At 42.8% G+C, this 22,962-nt stretch overlaps 1 protein-coding gene across 8 annotated transcripts in view; it reads left to right on the top strand.

Annotated features, from left to right (window-relative positions):
- tlk1a (tousled-like kinase 1a) overlaps positions 1-22,962 on the top strand; it is a 267,230-nt gene that overhangs the window by 172,563 nt on the left and 71,705 nt on the right. For all 8 annotated transcript variants that reach the window (XM_085986260.1, XM_085986258.1, XM_085986262.1 and 5 more), the window contains 5 exons: positions 4,260-4,370; positions 5,886-6,022; positions 12,949-13,137; positions 13,401-13,467; positions 16,879-16,976. In XM_085986260.1, coding sequence (XP_085842386.1) covers positions 4,260-4,370; positions 5,886-6,022; positions 12,949-13,137; positions 13,401-13,467; positions 16,879-16,976 — 602 coding nt within the window. The remainder of the gene's footprint in view (positions 1-4,259; positions 4,371-5,885; positions 6,023-12,948; positions 13,138-13,400; positions 13,468-16,878; positions 16,977-22,962) is intronic.

Raw genomic sequence — 22,962 nt, 5'->3', positions numbered from 1 at the left:
TCGGTCACTGCTCTGCACTGCCACTAACGCCACCCCTCATGAGAAAATGTTTGTCTTCCCAAGGAAGTCCACATCGGGGACATCGCTACCCGCCATGGCTGACGTCCCCAGGGCCGGTCCTACTGAGAAGGCACGTGAGGACCCATAAAACGGACCCCCTGGTCGAGAGGGTCGACTTCCTCCACGCCAACCCCCAGTATGCTTACATTGCATACCCGGACGGGCGGGAGGACACAGTCTCCATAAGAGACCTTGCACCCTCGGGGGCCGCAGTAACCCACAACTCACTTACCCCCCCCCCCCCCCCCCCCCACGATCCGATATCCAGCCCCAGCAGACGGCAGGCCTGGGCCCCGCGACCCGCTCGACATCTACGAGGACGACACGCCTGTGCCACAGCCCACGCAGGACTCGACGCCGGAAGCTCCACTACCCCTGCCGTCGCCACGCCGATCACAGCGGCAGACAAGACCTCCGGAGAGACTCCAATACACTAACTTTTAATACACTTCACCCCGCCGGACTCAATTTTAAACAAGGGGTGAATGTGGTAAACCACTGTTTGTATTCCACTCTGTACATGCCTCGGCTGACTCCTCCCACAAGTCCTAGTATAAAGGTGACTGCTCCCTGGCCCTTTGTATTTCTGGACCGGTCGACCACTCGAGGCAGACCTTCATTCTTTTGTTAATAAAAGCCTTTAGTTACTCTCTTAACTCTCAGTCTTTTATGAGTAATTGATAGCGCATCATACCTCGATTTCAAAATTCTCATCCTTGTTTTCAAATCCCTTTATGGCCTCGCCCCTCCCTATCTCTGTAATCTCCTCCAGCCCCATAACCCGCCCACCACCCACTCCCCCACCCCCAGAGATATCTGCGTTCCTCTAATTCTGCCCTCTTGAGCACCCCTGATTATAATTGCTCAAGCTTTGGTGGCCGTGCTTTCAGCTGTCTCGGCCCTAAACTCTGGAATTCCCTCCCTAAACCCCTCCGCCCCTCTCTGCCTTTACGACGCTCCTTAAAACCTACCTCTTTGACCGAGCTTTTGGTCATCTGCCCTAATTTCTCCTTATGTGGCTCGGTGTCAAATTTTTTGCCTTATCATACTCCTGTGAAGCGCCTTGGGACGTTTTACTACGTTAAAGGCGCTTTATAAATACAAGTTGTTTGTTGTCTGTGCTCCAAGCTGACTCCACCCTATCTATCCCACCATGGGTCCTCTGATTAACTTTGGACTCACGCTTATTGATTCCTCCCTATTCTGTGTTTACATCCAGTGCATGTCTCTCCTAATCTTTGCCATGCCTATGTACCTTAGTTTCCTTGTGCCCATTGACGTGTGCATTTTGGCTGCCGCCCTGTGACGGAGCCCATTACTTATTTATCCCTTTTTCTTTCTCTTCTCTTTACCCGACTTGGGCTCTTCTCTCTCATCTCCTTGTCGTCCTATTACCCATTCAAGCCTCCTTTTATTTCTCCCCCTCGGGTGCTTTGCCCCCCAAATCCCTACCTCAGCCCTTCACTTCCTTGACCCTGGCTTGACTCCCTTTTGGATAAGCACACAGCTTCCCTCTGTGCCTCTTTCAGCATTCTCCAAAGGGCCCATCGAGGCACTCATCTCTGCCTTCTTACGAACATCAACTCCAACTACCCCATCCTACTCTTTCGCCGACCTTGTTCCTGTCCCACTTAGCCCTCCTACCACTGACCTCATAGCTCTGCCAGCAGATCAACAATCATTACTCCGCTCCGCATCTCTCTCTAGCTTGTCTGTTCATTTGTGAACAAGGATCATGCTGGAATGCAAAAATAACCCTTGGCTTCTTTTTCCCACTACTAACTGTTTCTTTAATTCCCTCTTCCCTGCTCCCTCCACCCTTCCCTTCACCAAGCGCGAGGACCTCATGGAGGTCTTTGTCACTAAGATTGAGACCATCTGTTCAGCTGCCCTTCCCACCTCCCTTGCCTGCCTAGCACTGAACTCTCATCTTTCTCTAGTTTCTAGGAGTGACTCGATGGGCCTAATAGCCTCCTTCTGTGCCGTTATGACTCTATGACCCCTGTGCTCGCTGACCTACATTGACCCCCAGCCTACCAAAGCCTCGTTTTTCTTTTTAAAATTCTCATCCTTGTGTTCAAATCCCTCCATGGCCTTGCACATGCCCCCCCCCCCCCCCCCAAATCTCTGTAACCTACAATCCTCCGAGCTCTGCATTCCTCCAACTCTGATCTGTTGTCCATTCCCCACTTCCTTCGCCCCACCATTGGCGGCCATGCCTTCAACCGTCTAGGTTCTAAACTCTGAGATTCCCTCCCTAAACACCTTCACCTCTCTCTCCTTTTTAAAGTGCTCCTTAAAACCTCCCTCTTTGACTAAACTTTTGTCCTCTGTCTTAATACCTCCTTTGTTTCCATGTCAATTTTTGTCTGATGACACTCCAGTGAAGATGTTTTAATATGTTAAAGGTGCAGTATAAATGCAAGTTAGTGTATTTATGTAGAACGGGATCAGGAGGGGCCCTGGAGCATATAATTTACTGCTTCCACCATTGCAGAATAGCCTCCCTTATAATTAGCTTCTGCTTCCTTTCCTTTTGACAGTTCTTAATTTCACTTTCATGTCATGCCCTTGATGTGCACTGACTTGTAATGGAGTATTTTTTTCACGTGGCAATTTATCAAAGACAAGTCCAGGTACACTGCATCATATGCAGCAAGACCTGGATGACATTCAGGCTTGGGCTGATAAGTGACAAGTAATATTCGCACGACACAAGTCCCGGGCAGTGGCCATCTCCAACATGAGCGAGTCTTGCCATCATCGAATCTCCCACCATCAACATCCCGGGGGTCACCATTGAGCAGAAACTTAACTGGAACAGCCACATAAATACTGTGGCTACAAGAGCAGGTCAGAGGCTGGGTATTCTGTGGTGAGTGTCTCTCCTCCTGACTCCCCAAAGCCTTTCCACCATTTACAAGGCACAAGTCAGGAGTGTGATGGAATGCTCTCCACTTGCCTGGATGAGTGCAACTCCAACAACTAGATATCATCCAGGACAAAGCAGCCTGCTTGATTGGCACCCCATCCACCACCTTAAACATTCACTCCCTCCACCACCGGGGCTGCAGTGTGTACCATTTACAAGATGCACTGCAGCAACTCGCTAAGGCTTCTTTGACAGCACCTCCCAAATCCGCGACCTCTACCACCTAGAAGGACACGGACAGCAGGCGCATAGGAACACCACCACCTGCAAGTTTCTCTCCCAAGTCATGCACCATTCTGATTTGGAAATATATTACCGTTCCTTCATGGTTGCTGGGTCAAAATCCTGGAACTCCCTCCCTAACAGCACTGTGGGAGTACCTTCACCACATGGATTGCAGTGATTCAAGAAGACTTCAGTTTCAAATTAACTAGCAAGAGACTTGGCATTTGATTTCACGTGTATAAGATTACATCATAACGGTATAAATAAACACTCTTGCACGTGGTATCCAACTCGCACCCTGTAAAGCCCTACGAACTGCATTGTCGAGTGTGATTGCCACCTCTGCTCCTTGATTTGCATCACTCCCAATTTGATTAGAACAAAGTGTTCACTGTCTCTACAGGTGCAGCTTCTTATAATATTCATACTTTGTAAGTTCAATTAAATTTAAAAACAGTCCAGTTCTTTTTCGAGGCTCCCATTTTGGAAAACAGAATATGGGCATCACTTCCTGTCCACTGGTCAAGTATCTCCGCTTCCCAGCATTATTGAGTCTGTACTAAAAGTGCTAATGAGATGCTAGTAACTTCCTCCAGGCTTGGGTGACTGGAGAAAGGCAAAGCATAGGCTAATTAAAATTGAAGTGCCCTTCAGGGGGAGAAACTTTGGTGCAGATTATAATATCATAAACCTGCAAGGTACTTAGTCATTTCCAGTAATCTTTCACCTAAATTTAATGCTATGTGTGTATCACATTGTTGAGCAATATGAAATGGATTGTTATGGTATGTGTTGGAGCAATAAAAGGATATAATTCTATTATTATTTCAACACTTGGGCTCACAGAATGTTTTTAAGTTTAGTAGGATGTTAGATAATTGCCATTTCCTGGCCTCCTACGTTTTCTTGAATTTGTAATTTGCAGTTTATATGCAAACTACAGGCTTGTAATTTGGTCATTAAAAATATACTCATTTCACAATATATTGTCCTTACCGTGGTATTTTTGTAATTTTAATAAAATTATTGGACATTTTGACAGGCTAACTGTGATCTAAGGCGACAGATAGATGAACAACAAAAACTGCTTGAAAAGTACAAAGAACGATTAAACAAGTGTATGACAATGAGCAAAAAGTTATTGATTGAAAAGGTAAGATAATAAGTGGAACCATAACTTTACACAGTTTGTTATAGGAACAGGAAGAGGCCGTTCAGTCCCATGAGCCTGTTCCACTATTCAGTTAGATTATGGCTGATCTGTATCTTAACTCCATTTACCCGCTTTGATTCCATACCCTTTAATACTCTTACCTAACAAAAATCTATCAATCTCAGTTTTGAAATTTTCAATTGGTCTGGCCTCGACAGCTTTTTGGGAGAGTTCCAGATTTCCACTACGCTTTGTGTGAAGTGCTTCCTGACATCACCCTTGAACTGACTAGCTCTTGTTTCAAGGTTATGCCCCCTTGCTCTGGACTCCCCCCCCCCCCCCCCCCCACCAGAGGAAATAGTTTCTCTTTATATACCCTACAAATCCTTTTAATCATCTTAAACATTCGAATTAGATCACCCCTTAATCACCTATACTCCAGAGAATACAAACCTAGTCGATGCAACCTGTCCTCATAATTTAACTCTTTTAGTCCCGTTATCATTCCGGTGAATCTGCGCTGCACCCCTCCAAGGCCAATATATCCTTCCTGAGGTGCGGTGCCCAAAACTGAACGCAGTACTTCAGGTGCGGTCCAACCAGAGTTTTATACAACTGAAGCGCAGCTTCCACCCTTTTGTATTCCAGCCCTCTTGCGATAAAGGCTAACATTCCATTAGTCTTTGTACTTTTTTTCTTGAACCTGTCCACTAGTTTTTAGTGATTTCTGTACATTGACCCCTAACTTTTCCCTACTCCTCCACAGTTCTTAGCTTCTCACCATTTAGAAAATACTCTGATCTATCTTTCTTGGGTCTAATGTAGATGACCTCACACTACCCCACACTGAACTCCATCTGCCACAGTTTTGCCCAAGTTGTAACAAGAAAATCTTATCTTTACATTAAAAAATAACAACCACAAGTTTTTTCACTGATACAGTTGAGCGTTTATGCACTTGCAAAGTACCCCTAGTTTACCATTTTTGACATTTGAATTTTCCTTGTGTTAATCTAAACTCTGCATAAAACATCAAGCTTCCCTCCCTCCCCCTTCCCAAGTTGTCTCGGTAAAATAAACTACTCCCATCTCTTGCAGTGCACCATTTCTGTATGTATGTTTTTGTTCTTGTTTATGACCATTCCTGGTGCACCTGACAGTTCTTTCTCATTAAGCTTGATCGAAGATACTTTGATTTATCTGATTGCTACAATAGTGCCAGGAGTAAAATGGTACCTCATTTTCTAAGTAATCCCATCCTAGAGTGCTGGTCTTGACTGCTGTACATCTCCATCATATTGAGCATTTGTTCTAATTATAGTGACTACATATTTGTTATTTTGTATAGCAGTGATCAAATTTTATTTGTTTGCATAGCATTTTTAACTCAATTATTTTATTAGAGGTCGTCTTTGCAAGAAGTACCAGATGAAAGAGCAACAAAATGAAATGTATTTAAAGCAAAATTTACTGAAAATTGAATGAGAAGCTATTAATATGATTCTTGCGGTTTAGAGTAAGCAAGAGAAGCAATCTAGCCGAGAGAAGAGTATGCAGGACAGACTACGTCTGGGGCATTTCACTACAGTGCGACATGGTGCTTCGTTCACTGAGCAGTGGACTGATGGCTATGCATTTCAGAATCTTGTAAAGTAAGTATCTGTGGCAAATATTATTTCTCTCTCGCGATCTCTTTTTTTTCTCCCCTTGCATTCTACCCCCCAGCTATACATGGCCTCTCCACCACTCCCTCCTGCAACTTGTGCTTGCTCTCTTTGCCCTTTCCTTTCCCAGGTGAATCCTTCTCTTCCCTCGAGAACGGTGCTCTTTCTCTTGGTGGCACAGCAATGACACCAATATTTTGTACCTAAACTTCTAGTGGCTGTCTTCCTCTTGCACATTGGCACCTTTTTAAATGAGGCTGAATCAGCATACTGAAATTAGTTTTATATCTTGCTGTTTCTTACTGTTATTTCTATAACCTCACACTTCTCACTCCCCCCACAACAATTTTTGTGCCCTCACACTCTTTCCCCACCCCCCAACTGTTGCCAAGTCCGTTGAAGTCCTCCCACACCCTAGCTGCACCACCAGGCAGAAAAACTTTTGATATAAATCATCCTCTGACTCACCATGAGCAGCATCGGAGGAACATAAGAAATAGGAGCAGGAGTAGGCCATTTGGCCCTTCGAGCCTGCTCCACCATTCAATAATGTCGTGACTGGTCTTCTACCTCAACTCCACCTTCCTGCACTATCCCCATATCCCTTGATTCCCTTAATATCCAAAAATCTGTCGATCTCTGTCTTGAATATACTCAATGACTGAGCCTCCACAGCCCTCTGGGGTAGAGAATTCCAAAGATTCACCACCATCTGAGTGAAGAAATTTCTCCTCATCTCAGTCCTAAAAGGCCGACCCCTTATTCTGAGACCCCTGGTTCTAGACTCCCCAGCCAGGGGAAACATCCTCCTTGCATCTACCCTGTCATGCCCTGTAAGAATTTTGTATGTTTCAATGAGATCATCTCTCATTCTTCTAAACTTCAGAGAATATAGGCCTAGTCTACTCAATCTCTCTCCTCATAGGACAATCTCCCCATCCCAGGAATCAGTCTGGTGAACCTTCGTTGCACACCCTCTATGGCAAGTATATCCTTCCTTGGCTAAGGAGACTAAAATTGTACACAATACTCCGTGTGGTCTCACCTGGGCCTTATATAATTACAGTAAGATGTCTTTATCTTGTACTTCAATCCTCTTGTAATAAAGGCCAACATACCATTTGCTTTCCTAATTGCTTGCTGTACCTGCATGTTAACTTTCAGTGATTTGTGTACAAGGACACCCAGGTCCCTCTGAACACCAACATTTCCAAATCTCTCACCATTTATAAAAAAAAAAAAAAAATACTCTGCTTTTCTATTTTTCCTACCAAAGTGGATAACTTCACATTTCTCTCATTATATTCCATTTGCCATGTTCTTGCCCAATCACTTAGCTTGTCCATATCCCCTTGAAGCCTCTTTGCATCATCCTCACAATTTACATTCCCACCTAGCTTTGTATCATCAGCAAACTTGGATATATTACATTTGGTCCCCTCATCCAAATCATTGATGTAGATTGTGAATAGCTGAGGCCCAAGCACTGATCCTTGCGGTACCCCAGTTACAGCCTGCCAACCCAAAAATGACTGTTTATTCCGACTCTCTGTTTTCTGTCCGTTAACCAGTCCTCAATCCATGCTAGTATATTACCCCCAATCCCATGAGCCCTAATTTTGTTTAATAACCTCTTGTGTGACACCTTATCAGATGCCTTCTGAAAATCTAAATATACCACATCCACTGGTTGTCCCTTAACTATTCTGCTAGTTACAACCTCAAAAAACTCTTAACAGATTCGTCAAACATGATTTCCCTTTCATAAATCCATGTTGACTCTGCCCAATCCTATTATTATTTTCTAAGTGCCCTGTTACCACGTCCTTAATAATAGATTCTAGCATTTTCCCTACTACTGATGTCAGGCTAACTGGTCTGCAGTTCCCCGTTTTCTCTCTCCCTCCTTTCTTAAATAGTGGGGTTACATTTGCTACCTTCCAGTCCGTGGGAACCGTTCTAGAATCTATGGAATTTTGGAAGATGACAACCAATGCATCCACTAACTCTATAGCCACCTCTTTCAAAACCCTTGGATGTAGGCCATCAGGTCCAGGGGATTTATCGGCTTTAAGTCCCATTAATTTCTCTAGTACTATTTTTTTACTAATATCTTTCAGTTCCTCATTCTCACTAGACCCTTGGTCCTCCACTATTCCCGGGAGGTTTTTTGCGTCGTCGACGACACAAAGGGCTGGATTTTGATACGGAGGCGTGTAGGAGGCGGGACTACAACTTTTGGGGTTGTGGTCCCGCCTTCATCGAGTTGTGGCCAACCCATGCGATTTTCACTTGATTGGCCTTGTTGAGCCCGCCCAGCGGGCACAGCAGGCCAATTAAGGGCTACCTGGCAACAGGTGACATCACAGATTGACATTTCATCTGTCAAGAGCTTTTGACAGATGAAATATCAGCGTTTGACAGCTCTGTGAAGCTGTCAAACACTGACAATCTGTACACTAAGTTAATTCCTTCCTCTCAGGCTGAATTAGAGACCTCTCCAGAACAGAAAGCTGAATGCTGCAACTTTTGACAGCTCGTGGCCATTCTGCTTTCTGTGCTGGTGAGATGAGGGACTCCCGAGACCAGAAGGAAGGCTGTAAAAGTAAGTAAAATTTATTTAAACACTTTAAACATACCAAAGGGAGAACCAGTGGATGTGGTATATTTGGACTTTCAGAAGGCTTTCAATAAGGTCCCGCATAAGAGATTAGCGTGTAAAGTTAAGGCACATGGGATTGGGGGCAAGGTATTGACTCGGATAGAGAACTGGTTGGCAGACAGAAAGCAAAGAGTTGGAATAAACGTTTTTTTTTCCCCCAAGTGGCAGGCAGTGACTAGTGGGGTACCGCAGGGATCGGTCCTTGGACCCCAGCTATTCACAATATATATTAATGATCTAGACGAGGGAACTAGATGTAATATCTCCAAATTTGCAGACAACACAAAGCTGGGTGGAAGTGTGTGCTGTGAAGAGGATGCCGGGAAACTCCAGGATGATTTGGACAGGTTAGGTGATTGGGCAGAAGCATGGCAGATGCAATATAACGTGGATAAATGTGAGGTTATCCACTTTGGTGGCAAAAACAGGAAGGCAGATTATTATCTGAATGGCAATAGATTGGGCGAAGGGGAAGTGCAACGAGACCTGGGTGTCCTTGTGCACCAGTCGCTGAAGGTAAGTATGCAGGTGCAGCAGGTGGTTAAGAAGGCAAATGGTATGTTGGCCTTCGTAGCGAGAGGCTTTGAGCACAGGAACAAGGATGTCTTGCTGCAGTTGTACAGGGCCTCTGAGACCACACCTTGAGTATTGTGTGCAGTTTTGGTCGCCTTATCTGAGGAAAGATGTTCTTGCCATGGAAGGAGTTCAGCGAAGATTCACCAGGCTGATACCTGGGATGACAGGTATGACGTATGAGGAGAGATTGGGTCGATTGGGCTTGTACTCGCTGGAGTTTAGAAGAATGAGAGGGGATCTCATTGAAACGTATAAAATTCTGACAGGACTGGACAGACTAGATGCAGGAAGGATGTTCCCGATGGTCGGGGAGTCCAGAACCAGGGGTCACAGTCTAACGATAAAGGGTATGCCATTTAGGACAGAAATGAGGAATTTCTTCACCCAGAGAGTGGTGAACCTGTGGAATTCTCTACCACAGAAGGCAGTAGAGGCCAATTCATTAAATATATTCAAGAAGGAGTTGGATATATTTCTTAAGGCTAAAGGGATCAAGGGATATGGGGAGAAAGCAGGGACCAGGTACTGAATTTGGATGATCAGCCATGATCACATTGAATGGCGGAGCAGGCTCGAGGGGCCGAATGGCCTACTGCTGCTCCTATCTTCTATGTTTCAATGTTTCAAACACACTTACCTCTGCACACATCACTCACCTGAACACCGGACATCTTTAACCCTCCAAGTCCTTCAGCCTGACGGTCCGCCTTGCTATCTTGGCGTGGTTTGGAGCCGTCGGGAATCCCACACTTCAGGGATAAAAATAGGGATTAGGCTAAAAACTGCCTGTTAACAGGCAGTTAATTGGCACTAATCCCCTTCCCAGCACAGGTCGGGTATCCGCCTCCTTTGAAACTGGCATGGAGGCGGGTTGGGGGCGGGATGGGTTCGTGTCCCCCGATTTTGCGATTTTTAACCCCCCACACGCCTCCGATCCCGCCTCAACGGCCCAATGAAAATCGAGCCCAAAGTATTTGTTTAATTTCTCTGTCATTTCCTTATTCCCCATTATAATTTCTCCTGTCTCAGCCTGTAAGGGACCCACATTTACTTTCGCTAAACTTTTCCTTTTTACATACCTTTTTGAAGCTTTTACAGTCTGTTTTTATGTCTCTCGCTAGTTTACACTCATTCTATTTTCCCTTACTTTATCAATTTCTTGGTCCTCCTTTGCTGCATTCTAAAGTCCTCCCAATCCTCAGGCTTACTCTTTTTGGCAACATTTATAAGCCTCTTCCTTTGATTTAATACTACCTTTAACTTCTCTTGCTAGCCACGGTTGAACCACATTTCCTGTGGGGTTTTTGTGCCTTAAAGGAATGTATATTTGTCGTAAATTATGTATTAATTCTTTAATTGCTAGCCATTGCTTCTCTACCGTCATACCTTTTAATGTAGTTTCCCAATCTACCTTAGCCAACTCGCCCCTCATACCTACATAGTTTGCTTTGTTTAGATTTAAGACCCTAGTTTTGGATTGAACTAAATCACTTTCAAACTCGATATAAAATTCTATCATATTATGGTCACTCTTCCCTAAAGGCCCCTTTACTACCAGGTTATTAATTATCCCTTTCTCATTGCACAATACTAGATATAAAATAGCCTGCTCCCTAGTTGGTTCCTCAACATACTGATCTAGACAACTATCTTGTATGCGTTGCATGAATTCGTCCTCCACACTATTACTACAAATTTGGTTTGCCCAGTCTATATGTAGATTAAAGTCCCACATGATTACTGTATACCCTTGTTACATGCGCCTCTAATTTCTTGATTTAATCTCTGCCCTACATTACAACTACTGTTTGGGGGGTTTATAAACAACTCCCACCAATGTTTTCTGCCCCTTGCTGTTTCTTAGCTCCACCCAAACTGATTCTACTTCTTGATTTTTAGAGCTAAGATCCTTTCTCTCTACTGTCTTTAACCCATCCTTTATTATCAGGACTACCCCCCTCCTTTTCCATTTTGGCCTATCTCTTCTAAAAGTTAAGTATCCTGGAATATTTAGTTCCCAACTTTGGCCACATTACAACCATGTCTCCGTAATGGCTATTAGATCACACCTATTAATTTCTATCTGCGCTATTAATTCATCTATTTTGTTGCGAATGCTTCGCGCATTCAGATATAGTGCCTTTAGCTTTGAATTATTTCTATTTTTCCCTGATGTCACATTAGTCATTGATGCCTTATTACCTTTGTTACTCTCTCTGTCCCTTCCTGACCCACTCTGCTTATTTTTACCCAAAACTCTACTCTGCACTAGAGCCTTGACATTTCTCTTGCTGATTTTAAATTTACTCTTTCCTGGATCCTCCCCCCCCCCCCCCCCCCCCCTCCTTTGAGTTTAAAGCCCTGTCTACTGCCCTAATTTTTCAGTTTGTCAGGACATTGGAACCCGTCCCAACGGAACAGCTCCCTGTTTCCCCAGTACTGGTGCCAGTTCCCCATGAACTGAAACCCCTTCCTCCCATACCACTCTTGGAGCCACACATTTAAACCTCTAATCTGTTTCTCCCTATACCAATTTGCACGTGGCTCAGGTAACAATCCAGAGATTATTATCTTTGAGGTTCTGCTTTTTAATTTGGATCCTAGCTCCTCAAACTCCTTCAGCAGAACTTCATTCCTAGTTCTACCTATGTCGTTGGTTCCTATGTGGACCACGACAACTGGACCCTCCCACTCCAAGTTCTCCTCCAGCTGCGAGATGTCTTTAACCCTGGCACCGGGCAGGCAACACAACCTTCGGAACTCTCGGTCGTAGCTGCAGAGAACAGTATCTATCCCCCTGCCTATACTGTCCCCTACCACAATTACATTCCCTTTCACTCCCCCTACTTGAATGACCTCCTGCACCATGGTGCCATGGTCAGCTTGCTCATCCATCCTGCAGGCTTTTTCCTCATCCACACAGGTAGCAAGAACCTCATACCATTGGACAAGGGCAAAAGCTGAGGCTCCTCCAGCACTGCACCTTGGGTTGCCTTACCTGCCTGAGTTGCAGTCACACCCTCCTATTCCTGACCACTAACCAGACTTGTACCACTACCTAACCTAAGAGGTGTGACTGCTTCCTGGATCAAAGTGTCCAGGTAACTCTCCCCATCCCCGATGCCCCGCAATGTCTGCACCTCGGACTCCAGCTCTCAAACTCTGAGCTGAAGTGCCTCAAAATGCAGGCACTTACTGCAAGCGTGGTTGTCCGGGATCACTGTGCTCTCCACAAACTCCCACATGCTGCAGTTGCGGCACATCACCTGCAATGCCATCCCTATATGACCTTGTTTTATTTAATTAAATTTAATTAAATTTTTAATTAGGTAACTTAGTTTACAGTGTAGCTTCCTGACTACTTACTTGATCTAGATTAAGTGATGGGTACTGAAATTAAATATCAACTTGTAACACAAAGTAGTGTAGGCAAAAAGCAGCAACTCCTTCCCCTTCTTCTCCAATTTCCCACTCTTTCCAAACACAAAGCACTACAAGTAGTGTAGGCAAAAAGCAACAACTCCTTCCCCCTCTTCTCCAATTTCCCACTCTTTCCAAATTCCCAAATAAAAAACTCTGTTTAAGTATACTCCGTTTAAATCCCACTCTGTGCAGACCTCTAGAGGAGATTCACTGTTGTTCTGAAAATGTTCTTAATGTCTACTTTTGAATACAGACAACAAGAATGGATAAATCAACAGAGGGAAGAAATAGAAAGACAAAGGAAGTTGCTGGCAAAAAGAAAGCCTCCACCAACTCAAAATTTGCAAACCCCAGCAGCAAATTCTGAGCTAAAACAGCGCAAAGCAAAGGCTGTAAATGGTGCGGAAAATGATCCTTTTGTTCGGCCAAACCTTCCACAGTTGTAAGTTTATTTTTATGTTTTATTATGAAGTGTCTTATTACATTACATAGACAGTTGTATGCAGTGGGCCTGCCAAACAAAAAATAAATAAGCAAGTGCTTTCTTATACATGATGCTAATGGGGATGTAGGAAAATTTGTGTGCAAGCAATCTTCACTGCATAGAGTAAACTTTGTCTTTTGCAACTATACTTTCTGCAGTTTCTTCTAGTCACTTTTATAATCTAAATGGTAATTTTATTTTTCTGATATTATCTTATCTAGGTTGACAATAGCAGAGTACCATGAACAGGAAGAGATCTTCAAACTTAGATTAGGACATCTTAAGAAGGTCTGTTGATTTCCATGTTAAATTTTAAGTGGGGGGGGAGGGGATTGGTGGGGACATCACAGCCATGAGACAACGTGTTGAAAGGGGCAACTTACAAGAGGGGAAACTTGGGCTTATTAATGGCACCTACCCAAAAACCGAAACACAAGGAAAAAATTATTATTGACTTCGTACCTCCATCAAAATTATTCTGTCTCATTCCCCTAAAATCATAACTGTGCAGTGACTGATCATCTTTGATACAAATTGTCTGCTGCTTGACTTTTAGTAACTGAGGCTCCATGAAAAAGAAAGACTTGCATTTATAGCGCCGTTCGTGACCTCGGGATGTTCCAAAGAGCTTTACAGACAATGAAGTACCTTTGAAGTATAGTCACTGTTGTAATGTGGGGAAACACAGCAGCTAATGTGCACACAACAAGATTCCACAAACAGCAATGAGACAATCTGTGATGTTGGTTGAGGGATAAATGTTGACCAAAACACTGGAGAGAACTCCTCTGCTCTTCGATCTTTTTCGCCCACCTGTGAGGGCAGACGGGTCCTCGGTTTAACGTCTCATCTGAAGACGGCACCACCGTCAGTACAGCGCTCCCTCGGTACTGCGCTGGAGTGTCAGCCTGGATTATGGACTCAAGTCTCTGGAGTGGGACTTGAACCCACAATCTTCTGACTTGAGGCGAGAGTGCTACCCACTGAGCCACGGCTGACTTGGTAATTTTGTTTTTGTTATGGATTATCTAATTACCTAATAGTTAAAAGATAATTCAATACTTTCCTTCACAGTATTTGAAATGAATGGTAAAATATCCATAGGATTTTCCTTTAAAATAACTTTTAATGAAAGACAGCCATTTTCTTTTTAAAATGTTCACGTTACCTTACTTGGAATTTAATGTGTAATTTACAATGTTCTCACTGTATTTTTCTCTGCAGAAAATTGATAATGCATGGTAACAGAGATGCATTTGACTAGTTGTTTTCCTTTCACTCCTTATACAAGACATTTCATAGTATGTTTCACAGTTGCACAAGGAAAGTGCATATGTATTAAATCCAGCTGGTAAAAACCATATACAAAATCTTAAATCTTCAAGCATAACCATATGCAAAATCTTAAATATTTAGTTCATAAGGAGAAAATATAAAAAGGAAGTACAATATATGTCCTCGGTCTGTTTTTGAGCTAGAAGGACAACTTGTTTGCTCTTAATTTTACAAATAATCTCATCAACCCATTGATGTTTTGACGGTATGTTTATTTAATGGTATGTTTTCTTGCTGTGGACTCATTATTTATAATTAGGACATCCTTTAGATCATCATCCCATTTGCAGTTTAATGCAACTAGAAGTTTACAATTTCTGATTTAAAGGGATACTCTTGTAATACGTAAAAGTCATTCCAATGAGCATATAGTATTTATGTCAATGGTTTTCATGTCAACCAATGAAAATTAGTTTAAATTAAAAAGTAATTATTTAGTATTTATAATCATAATGTTACAGCACAGAAAGAAGCCACCAAGATCCATCAAGTATTCGGTGTATTTTCTCCACATGAGCTACCTAGTGTAATCTTAGATTGCACACTTTCAATCACTTTAATATTCTTTTTCAAATAACTACAAAATTTCCTTTTTAAAATAAGGACTTTGCTTCAATAGTGGTTTGTGGCAGAGAATTCCATATGATAAAGGCTTTTCTAACCTCCCCTCTAATTCTTTTGAGGTAATCTTAAATATGTGCCATCATTACTGTCTTGCCAGCCAATCAGAACCATTTGTTACTATCTACCTTGTATAACCTTTCATAATCTTGAAGACATTTATCCAATCACTCCTCAATTATCTTGGTTTCAGTACAAAAAGTCTGAAGTTCTCAAGTCTCTCTCATAACTAATCCCTCATCCCTAGGAACATCCTAGTGAGTCTATGCTGCACCTTTTCCATTGCTTTTATGCCCAAAACTGTTCACCGTACTCCAACTGTGACCTAACTGAGGTGTTAAACAAATTGAACATTCTCCTTGCTTTTGTATTTTTTGCCTCTAGATTCAAAACCATAGTTATACAGCACAGAAAGAGGCCCTTTGGCCCATCGTGTCCGCACCGGCCATCAAGCCCTATCTATTCTAATCCCATTTTCCAGCACTTGGTCCGTAGCCTTGTATGCTATGGCGTTTCACGTGCTCATCTGAATGCTTCTTGAATGTTGTGAGGGTTCCTGCCTCTACCACCCTTTCAGGCAGTGAGTTCCAGATTCCAACCACCCTCTGGGTGAAAAAGATTTTCCTCAAATCCCCTCTAAACCTCCTGCCCCTTACCTTGAAACTATGCCCCCTGGTTATTGACCCCTCTACTAAGGGGAAAAGTTCCTTTCTATCTACCCTATCTATGCCACTCATAATTTTGTACACCTCAATCAGGTCCCCCTCGGCCTTCTCTGCTAAAGGAAAACAACCACAGCCTGTCCAGTCTCTCTTCATAGCTGAAGTGCTCCAGCCCTTTTTTTCTGGCCATATCTATTTGCACTACTATCTTCAATGACTTGCATGCCTGTTTCTCTACTCCATTTAAAATATTCCATTTAAGATATACTTCCTTTCCCTATTCTGACCCCCCCAAGTTTATTGCTTCACATTTCTCAACTTTTGAACTGTGTCTACTACCTATCTACCCATCTTGCTAATCTATATCCTCCTGCAGGTTTTCACAATTTGGTATCAGCAAATTTCAATATTGTTCCCTCAATTTCTAAATCCAGATCACTAATGTATATACCAAATAACAGCAGCCCCAACTCTGACTTCTGTGGAACGCCACTCCCCACATCTTTACAGTCCGAGCAATTTACTTTTATTCCTACTATTTGCTCTCTCCTCTCCAACCATCTGTATCCTTATAGAATCATAGAATAGTACAGCACAGAAGGAGGCTGTTTGGCCCATCAAGTCTGCACCGTCTCTTTCACAGAGTAATCCAGTTAGAACCACTCCCCTGCTCTTTCCCCACATCCTTCATGTATTTATCCAATTCCCTTCTGAATGCTACTATTGAATCTGTATCCACCACCCTATCAGGCAGTGCATTCCAAGTCCTAACCACTCGTTGCATAAAAAATATGGTCATATTCCTCTTGATTCCATGTGGCATTCTCTTGTGTGGTATTTTATCAAATTGTTTTTTAAAATCCATATAAACTACGATGGGGTCTTGGTTCAGATTGGTACCAGTAATGCTGCCATTTTGTTCATGATGCTGGTTAATTGTTCGTGAATTTAACTTCTTAGCTGCAGTCGGTACATGGCCTGGATGAACTGGGCTATTTCATACCCTCAAAGAAAGCTGGTTTGAGTGAATGACCTGAGTAGTTGAACAATATTCAAATTTATTTCTCTTTGGTATAAACAGGAAGAAGCTGAAATTCAAGCAGAGCTTGAACGCCTGGAGAGAGTCCGAAATCTGCATATACGTGAACTTAAAAGAATAAATAACGAAGACAGTTCACAGTAGGTTAATTAATGTTAAATAATTTTCTTGTTTCAGGTTAAAAGAAAAAAATTACATTTATATTGTGCCTTTCACAGCCTCCGGATGTTCCAAAGCACTTCACAGTCAATGAAATTTTTTGAAGTGTAGTCACTGTTGTAACATAGGGAAACGTGGCAGCCAATTTGCACAAAGCAATAAGATAAATTACCAGATATTTAGTGATGTTAGTTGAGGGATAAAAGTGGGCCAGGACCCTAGGGGAACTCCCCTGTTCTTCTTCAAATAGTGCCATAGGATCTTGGGTCCCCAGCTGAGGGAGCAGGTATTGCGTCTGTGTTTAATGTCTCATCCGAAAGACGGCACTTTTGGCAGTGCAGCACTCCCTCAATATTGCACTAAACAGTCAACCTAGATTATGCGCTCAGGCCATGGGGTGCAGCCTTCTGACAGAGATGCGAGTACTACCAGTGAAGCAAGGCAGACATTTAGTTTAGTTATGTGTATTTCAAAGGGAAAAAAATCTCTCTCCTCCCACTTACAGATTCTTATAGAAGCTTATAGATTCTTCGTCTAATATGAGAGTGTTTAATCACAGTAGCCCTAAATAGTCATTTAAATAGCTTCAAAATAGATTAAATTTTAGCAAACTTGAAAAAAAAAATTGCTGCAAGTCTACAGTAGGTCCATCAGCATCTGTAAAGTGAAAACATTTTGGATGTGGGCCCACTTTCAGAACTGGAAGATAAGCAAATTACTTGATGGAACTGAACAGAACAAAAGGAGGGGGAGGGGAGGGGAAAGGAAGAAAGATCATTTGTTCTTTTTAAATGCTGAAAAGAAATGAAAACTGGTGACTGAGTTTCAAGAAGGCATTAAAAGAAAAAAGCTTGTTAAAGTACCTACGAAGAAAAACATAACTGCAACTGCTTTAAATTAAAATAATAACGTGCTAGAAACACAGCAGGCCCAACAGCACTCGAAAATAAGAAAGGCAGGCCAAAACACAGGTGTAGAAATCGTGCCAGAGCATTGTTCTAATGTAAGGTCTACACACGCAATGTCAGCGCAACTCCCACCATCGGGGTTTGGGAGGGGTAGGGGGTGGCTGGTGGCAGGGGGAAGATGATCTGATGAAAAAGCATTCTAACGGGGCAGATGGTGAGGACAAAGGAGACCCTATGATCATCTGAAAAGGTATGAGAGCAGAGATGGAAAATGAGGTAGAATCTGCCAAGAACCCTATCTGAAGGGAAACCTCAGCTGTGGAATAAGTGACATTTCAGAAGCTGTAATGTGAAAACTGGAGTCACCAGAATGGTTACAATGGTATGGAAAAACTGGGAGAAATGGCTTGAGGCTTTCAAGGCAGTAGTCTGGAAAGATGCATAATCCAGGTAATTGCAGAAGTCTGGGTATGTGAAGCCTGTGGAAAGATCATAGCTAGTAAAGGAGATCAAGAACCTGAGGAAGGGAAGAGTTCAAGGTAGACCACGTGAAGTCGAGCGATAGTTGAAAATTAAAAATCTAGGCAATGAATTTCTCAAGATCCAAGTGGGAGCAGTAAGCAGCAGTAACACAGTCACTGGTCTAACAGAGCAGGTCAGCGAGGGAGCCTGGGTAGAATTGAAACATCGTGTCCCATAAATCCTCCAAAAAGACAGGCATAGCTGGATCCATGGGTGTTCCCACTTTTATCTAGAGGAAGTGAGTGCAGTTAAAGGAAATTTCTCACGGTGAGAATAAATTTAGCTAAGTGGAAGAGGGTGGTGCTGGACGGGAGCTGGCTGTGTTGCTGTTCAAAGTAGAAACATAGTTCAGAGACCATGCTGGTGAGGGCTGGAGGAGGAGAGGAATTGATACATCATGGTAAAAGGGAACAACCGGAAAAGGGGGGTGAAAGAATAGGCAACATAAGAGGAGACTAGTTGTTTGAACAGAAGCAAGCTGAACCAACACTGTCTTATTTGTGTATCTTGGAGAGGAGGTAGAAACCGGCTGTTAAGGGTTGGGAAACTACAAGATTGAAGGTTGTTAGGGGAAAGATCTCCGGAATAGTTAAGATGACAGCATGGGAGATTATGGTTTGGTGGGGTCATGTTCCAAGGGAATAAGAGGAAGCGTCAGATAGTTGGTTTTGGATTTCAACTCTAGAGGGCATTCAGTCATATGACAACAACACCTCCTTGTCAGCAAATTTGATAGTGTTGGAGTTGAAATTGAGAGAATGGAGAGCTACAGGTTCAGAAGGAGATAGATCAGAGTGAGTAAGGAGAGTGAACACAGACTGCTTGTTATTGCAGTGGCAGTTCTCAGATGAAAAGTTTGAGAGAAGAGATCAGAGGGTGAAAGAATCATAGAATTTTACATTCTTCTGCCCTTTTTATTAAAAAAAATTTAAAAAATCGTCACGTATTTATCGATTTCCTTTTTGAAAGTTACTTTACTACCGCCACTGTTTCTGGTTCTGCTAGGGCAATTCTGCTCAAAATAAATTTCTCCTAACCTCCATTCTTTAGTTGGTCTTACATTTATGCTCTCTAGTTAACTTACTGACCAGTGGCAATAGTTTATCCCTATTAACCTTTTTGAAACTGCATCATAAATTTGAACACCTAGTCAGCTCTCCTCTTCATCTTTGTTCAAATGAAAAGAGCCCCAATTTTTCTAGTCACCCCATACAACTAACATTTCTTCTTCCTGGTGTCATTTTGGTGAGTCTCTTCTGCACCTTCTCCAAGGCCTCGACACACTTTTTTCTAAAGTAAAGGCTCAAGATTGGACATGGAATTATATAGGTTTAACATTACCTCTTTGTTTTGTTATGTGTGCCCTTATTTATAAAACCTAGGATTCCATATGCTTTTTTTGCACCTTTATCAACTTGTCCTCTCACTTTTAAAGATCTGTGTATCTGAGCCCCAAAGTACTTTTGTCGTCACTGTTGTAATGTGTGAAACGTGGGCAGCCAATTTGCGCACAGCAAGCTCCCACAAATAGCAATGTGATAATGACCAGATAATCTGTTTTAGTGATGTTGGTTGAGGGATAAATATTGGCCAGGACACTGGGGAGAACTCCCCTACTCTTCTTGGAAATAGTGCCACGGAAGGGCACACGGGCCTCGGTTTAACGTCTGACATTGGGATGAGAATGCCAAGAGAGAGGGGGCTAGAGTAAGCATGTATGTGTGACGCATGGGAAGAGAGAGAGTGTGGATTGTGTGAAACGCTGAAAGGTAAATTAAATATCCAGGCTACACTGATGATCACAAATGGATCCGAAAGAGGAAGCATGAAACTTCAGCTGAAATCCACATGGGATAAGTCAAAGCTGGAGGCAGGTGCTGAGGAAAGGGATGCAGTTGTGAAAATGCGTTTTGATAAATAGTTACTGACATGAATCTTGTCATTCATGTGGAAATGACTTATGAAGTACTACTGGGCGGCCTGCTGGTGGCGCTGTCCAGGCAGAGTATAAATACTCGGGCATGGGCATGGGCCCAGCTTGCTCAGGACATTCTTTAACAGGAACTAGTGAAGGACACAACGAGATCTCCATGTTGAAAAACAGTTGATTAAAGCCTTGTTTAATACTCAGACCAAGTGCCTAGTAGTTTTCTTACTTCAGTTATAAACAAAAAAGGTAAAGGGCAGCAAGGATGGTGATCAAGATGAGAGAGACAAATTGGATTTACGCTGGAGCGCAATAGATCTTTAGGGCTTTTAAGACTTCAATGTAGGGGGCATGATTAAGAAGTTTGCAGATATACAAAAATTGGTCGTGTGGTTGATAGTGAGGAAGATATCAGTGGACTGGTCAGGTGGGCAGAAAAGTGGCAAATGGAATTCAATCTGGAGAAGTGTGAAGTAACGCATTTGGGGAGGGCTAAAAAGGCAAGGGAATACACAATAAATGGTAGGATACTGAGAAGTGTAGAGAAACAGAGGGACCTTGGAGTACATGTCCACAGATCCCTGAAGGTAGCAGGACTGGTAGATAAGGTGGTTAAGAAGGCATACGGAATACTTTCCTTTATTAACCAAGGCATAGAATATAAGAGCAGGGTGGTTATGCTTGAACTGTATAAAACATTAGTTAGGCCACAGCTAGAGTACTGTGTACAGTTCTGGTCACCACATTACAGGAAAGATGTGATTGCACTAGAGAGGGTACAGAGGAGATTTGAGAGAGTACAGAGGAGATTTACGAGGATGTTGCTAGGACTGTGGAATTTTAACTATGAGGAAAGATTGGTTAGGCTGGGGTTGTTTTCTTTGAAACAGAGGAGGCTGAGGGGAGACTTAATTGAGATGTATAAAATTGAGGGTCCTAGATAGAGTGGCTAGGAAGGATCTATTTCCCTTAGCAGAGAAGTCAATAACCAGGGGACATAGATTTAAAGTAATTGGTAGAAGGATTAGAGGGGAGTTGAGGAGAACTTTTTTTCATCCAGCGTGTAGTGGGGGTCTGGAACTCACTGCCTGAAAGGGTGGTAGAGGCAGTGCATTTAAAAAGTGCTTGGATGTGCACTTGAAGTGCCGTAACCTACAAGTGGCTGGCACAGATGATGGGCTGAATGACCTCCTTCTATGCTGTAAATTTATACGATTTTATGATAGAATTCCTGGTAAAGAAGCTGCAGTAAATCAAACAGTACAAATTAAAAAAAATTGATGAAGCTGGATTTTGGAAATAAAAACATAAAATGCTGGAATTAAGTTACTTATTTCAGATTTCTAGCATTTGCTACCTTTTTCTTAATTAGCTATTTGCATGCCTTTTGTTTTAATGCGTTTCCATTGTCTCACTGAGATACTCTTTGCATATCACCAACAGTTTTCATCTCTAGCCCAACCTCCTTGGTCATTTAACCCATTATCTCTCGTCCTCCCCATGACAATTAAGCATTTTATCTATAGGAACATAGGAAATGCTAGATGAAAAAAGATCATAGTCCCACCTAGTTTGCCTTCTATCATTCTGGTAGTTGCATGATCCAGCAATAATGGAACTGTTGAGGAATCGTGGCAAACAATCTCTATCAATTAGTCTACAACAGACCCAGACATGCAGTGAGGAAAAACCCCCAATGGTGGAAAGCTTTGGGAACTATAGGTCCAACACCTGTTCTTCCCAAGCATGCTACACTTGCCGTATATCATGTCTCAAATTACTAGTATAATGTGTCTATTATGTGTCATGGTATTGGCTTCTTTCTGTCATGGTACGTATTGGGTTTAAAATTCAGGTCCATCCACTGTTAATGGTCCAGTTTGGTGCAACGGGGCGGGATTCAAATTCCTGTGACATTGGAACCAGTTCTGGGGAGGTGGGACCAGTTCAAACCGGACGGTTTGCACTTGGGCAGGGCCGGGACCGATGTCCTAGGGGGAGTGTTTGCTAGTGCTCTGGGGGAGGGTTTAAACTAAAATGGCAGGGGGTTGGGAACCTGAGCAGGGGGACAGAGGAAAGGGAAACGAGAAAAACAAAAGATAGGAAGGAGAAAAACAAAAGTGGCAGTCAGAGAAATCAACGGTTTAAATCAAACATGGCCACAGTAAATAATAATTCTAATAGGTCTAAGAGCGTTAAAAAAACAAGCCTGAAGGCTTTGTGTCTTAATGCGAGGAGCATTCGTAATAAGGTGGATGAATTAGCTGCGCAAATAGAGGTAAACGAATATGATTTGATTGGGATTACGGAAACATGGCTCCAGGGTGGCCAAGGCTGGGAACTCAACATCCAGGGGTATTCAATATTCAGGAAAGATAGGCAAAAAGGAAAGGGCGGTGGGATAGCATTGCTGGTTAAAGAAGGGATTAACACAATTGTAAGGAAGGATATTAGCTCTGATGATGTGGAATCTGTATGGGTAGAACTGAGAAATACCAAGGGGCAGAAAACGTTAGTGGGAGTGGTATATAGACCTCCAAACAGTAATGCGGAGGTTGGGGATGGCATTAAAAAGGAAATTAGAGAAGCATGCAATAAGGGCACAGCAGT

The sequence above is a fragment of the Somniosus microcephalus genome, chromosome 4 (assembly GCF_052327205.1).
Source record: "Somniosus microcephalus isolate GS21.2 chromosome 4, FLI_Smic_1.0, whole genome shotgun sequence".
Lineage (NCBI taxonomy): Eukaryota > Metazoa > Chordata > Chondrichthyes > Squaliformes > Somniosidae > Somniosus > Somniosus microcephalus.
This window is presented reverse-complemented; position numbering and strand designations above follow the sequence as displayed.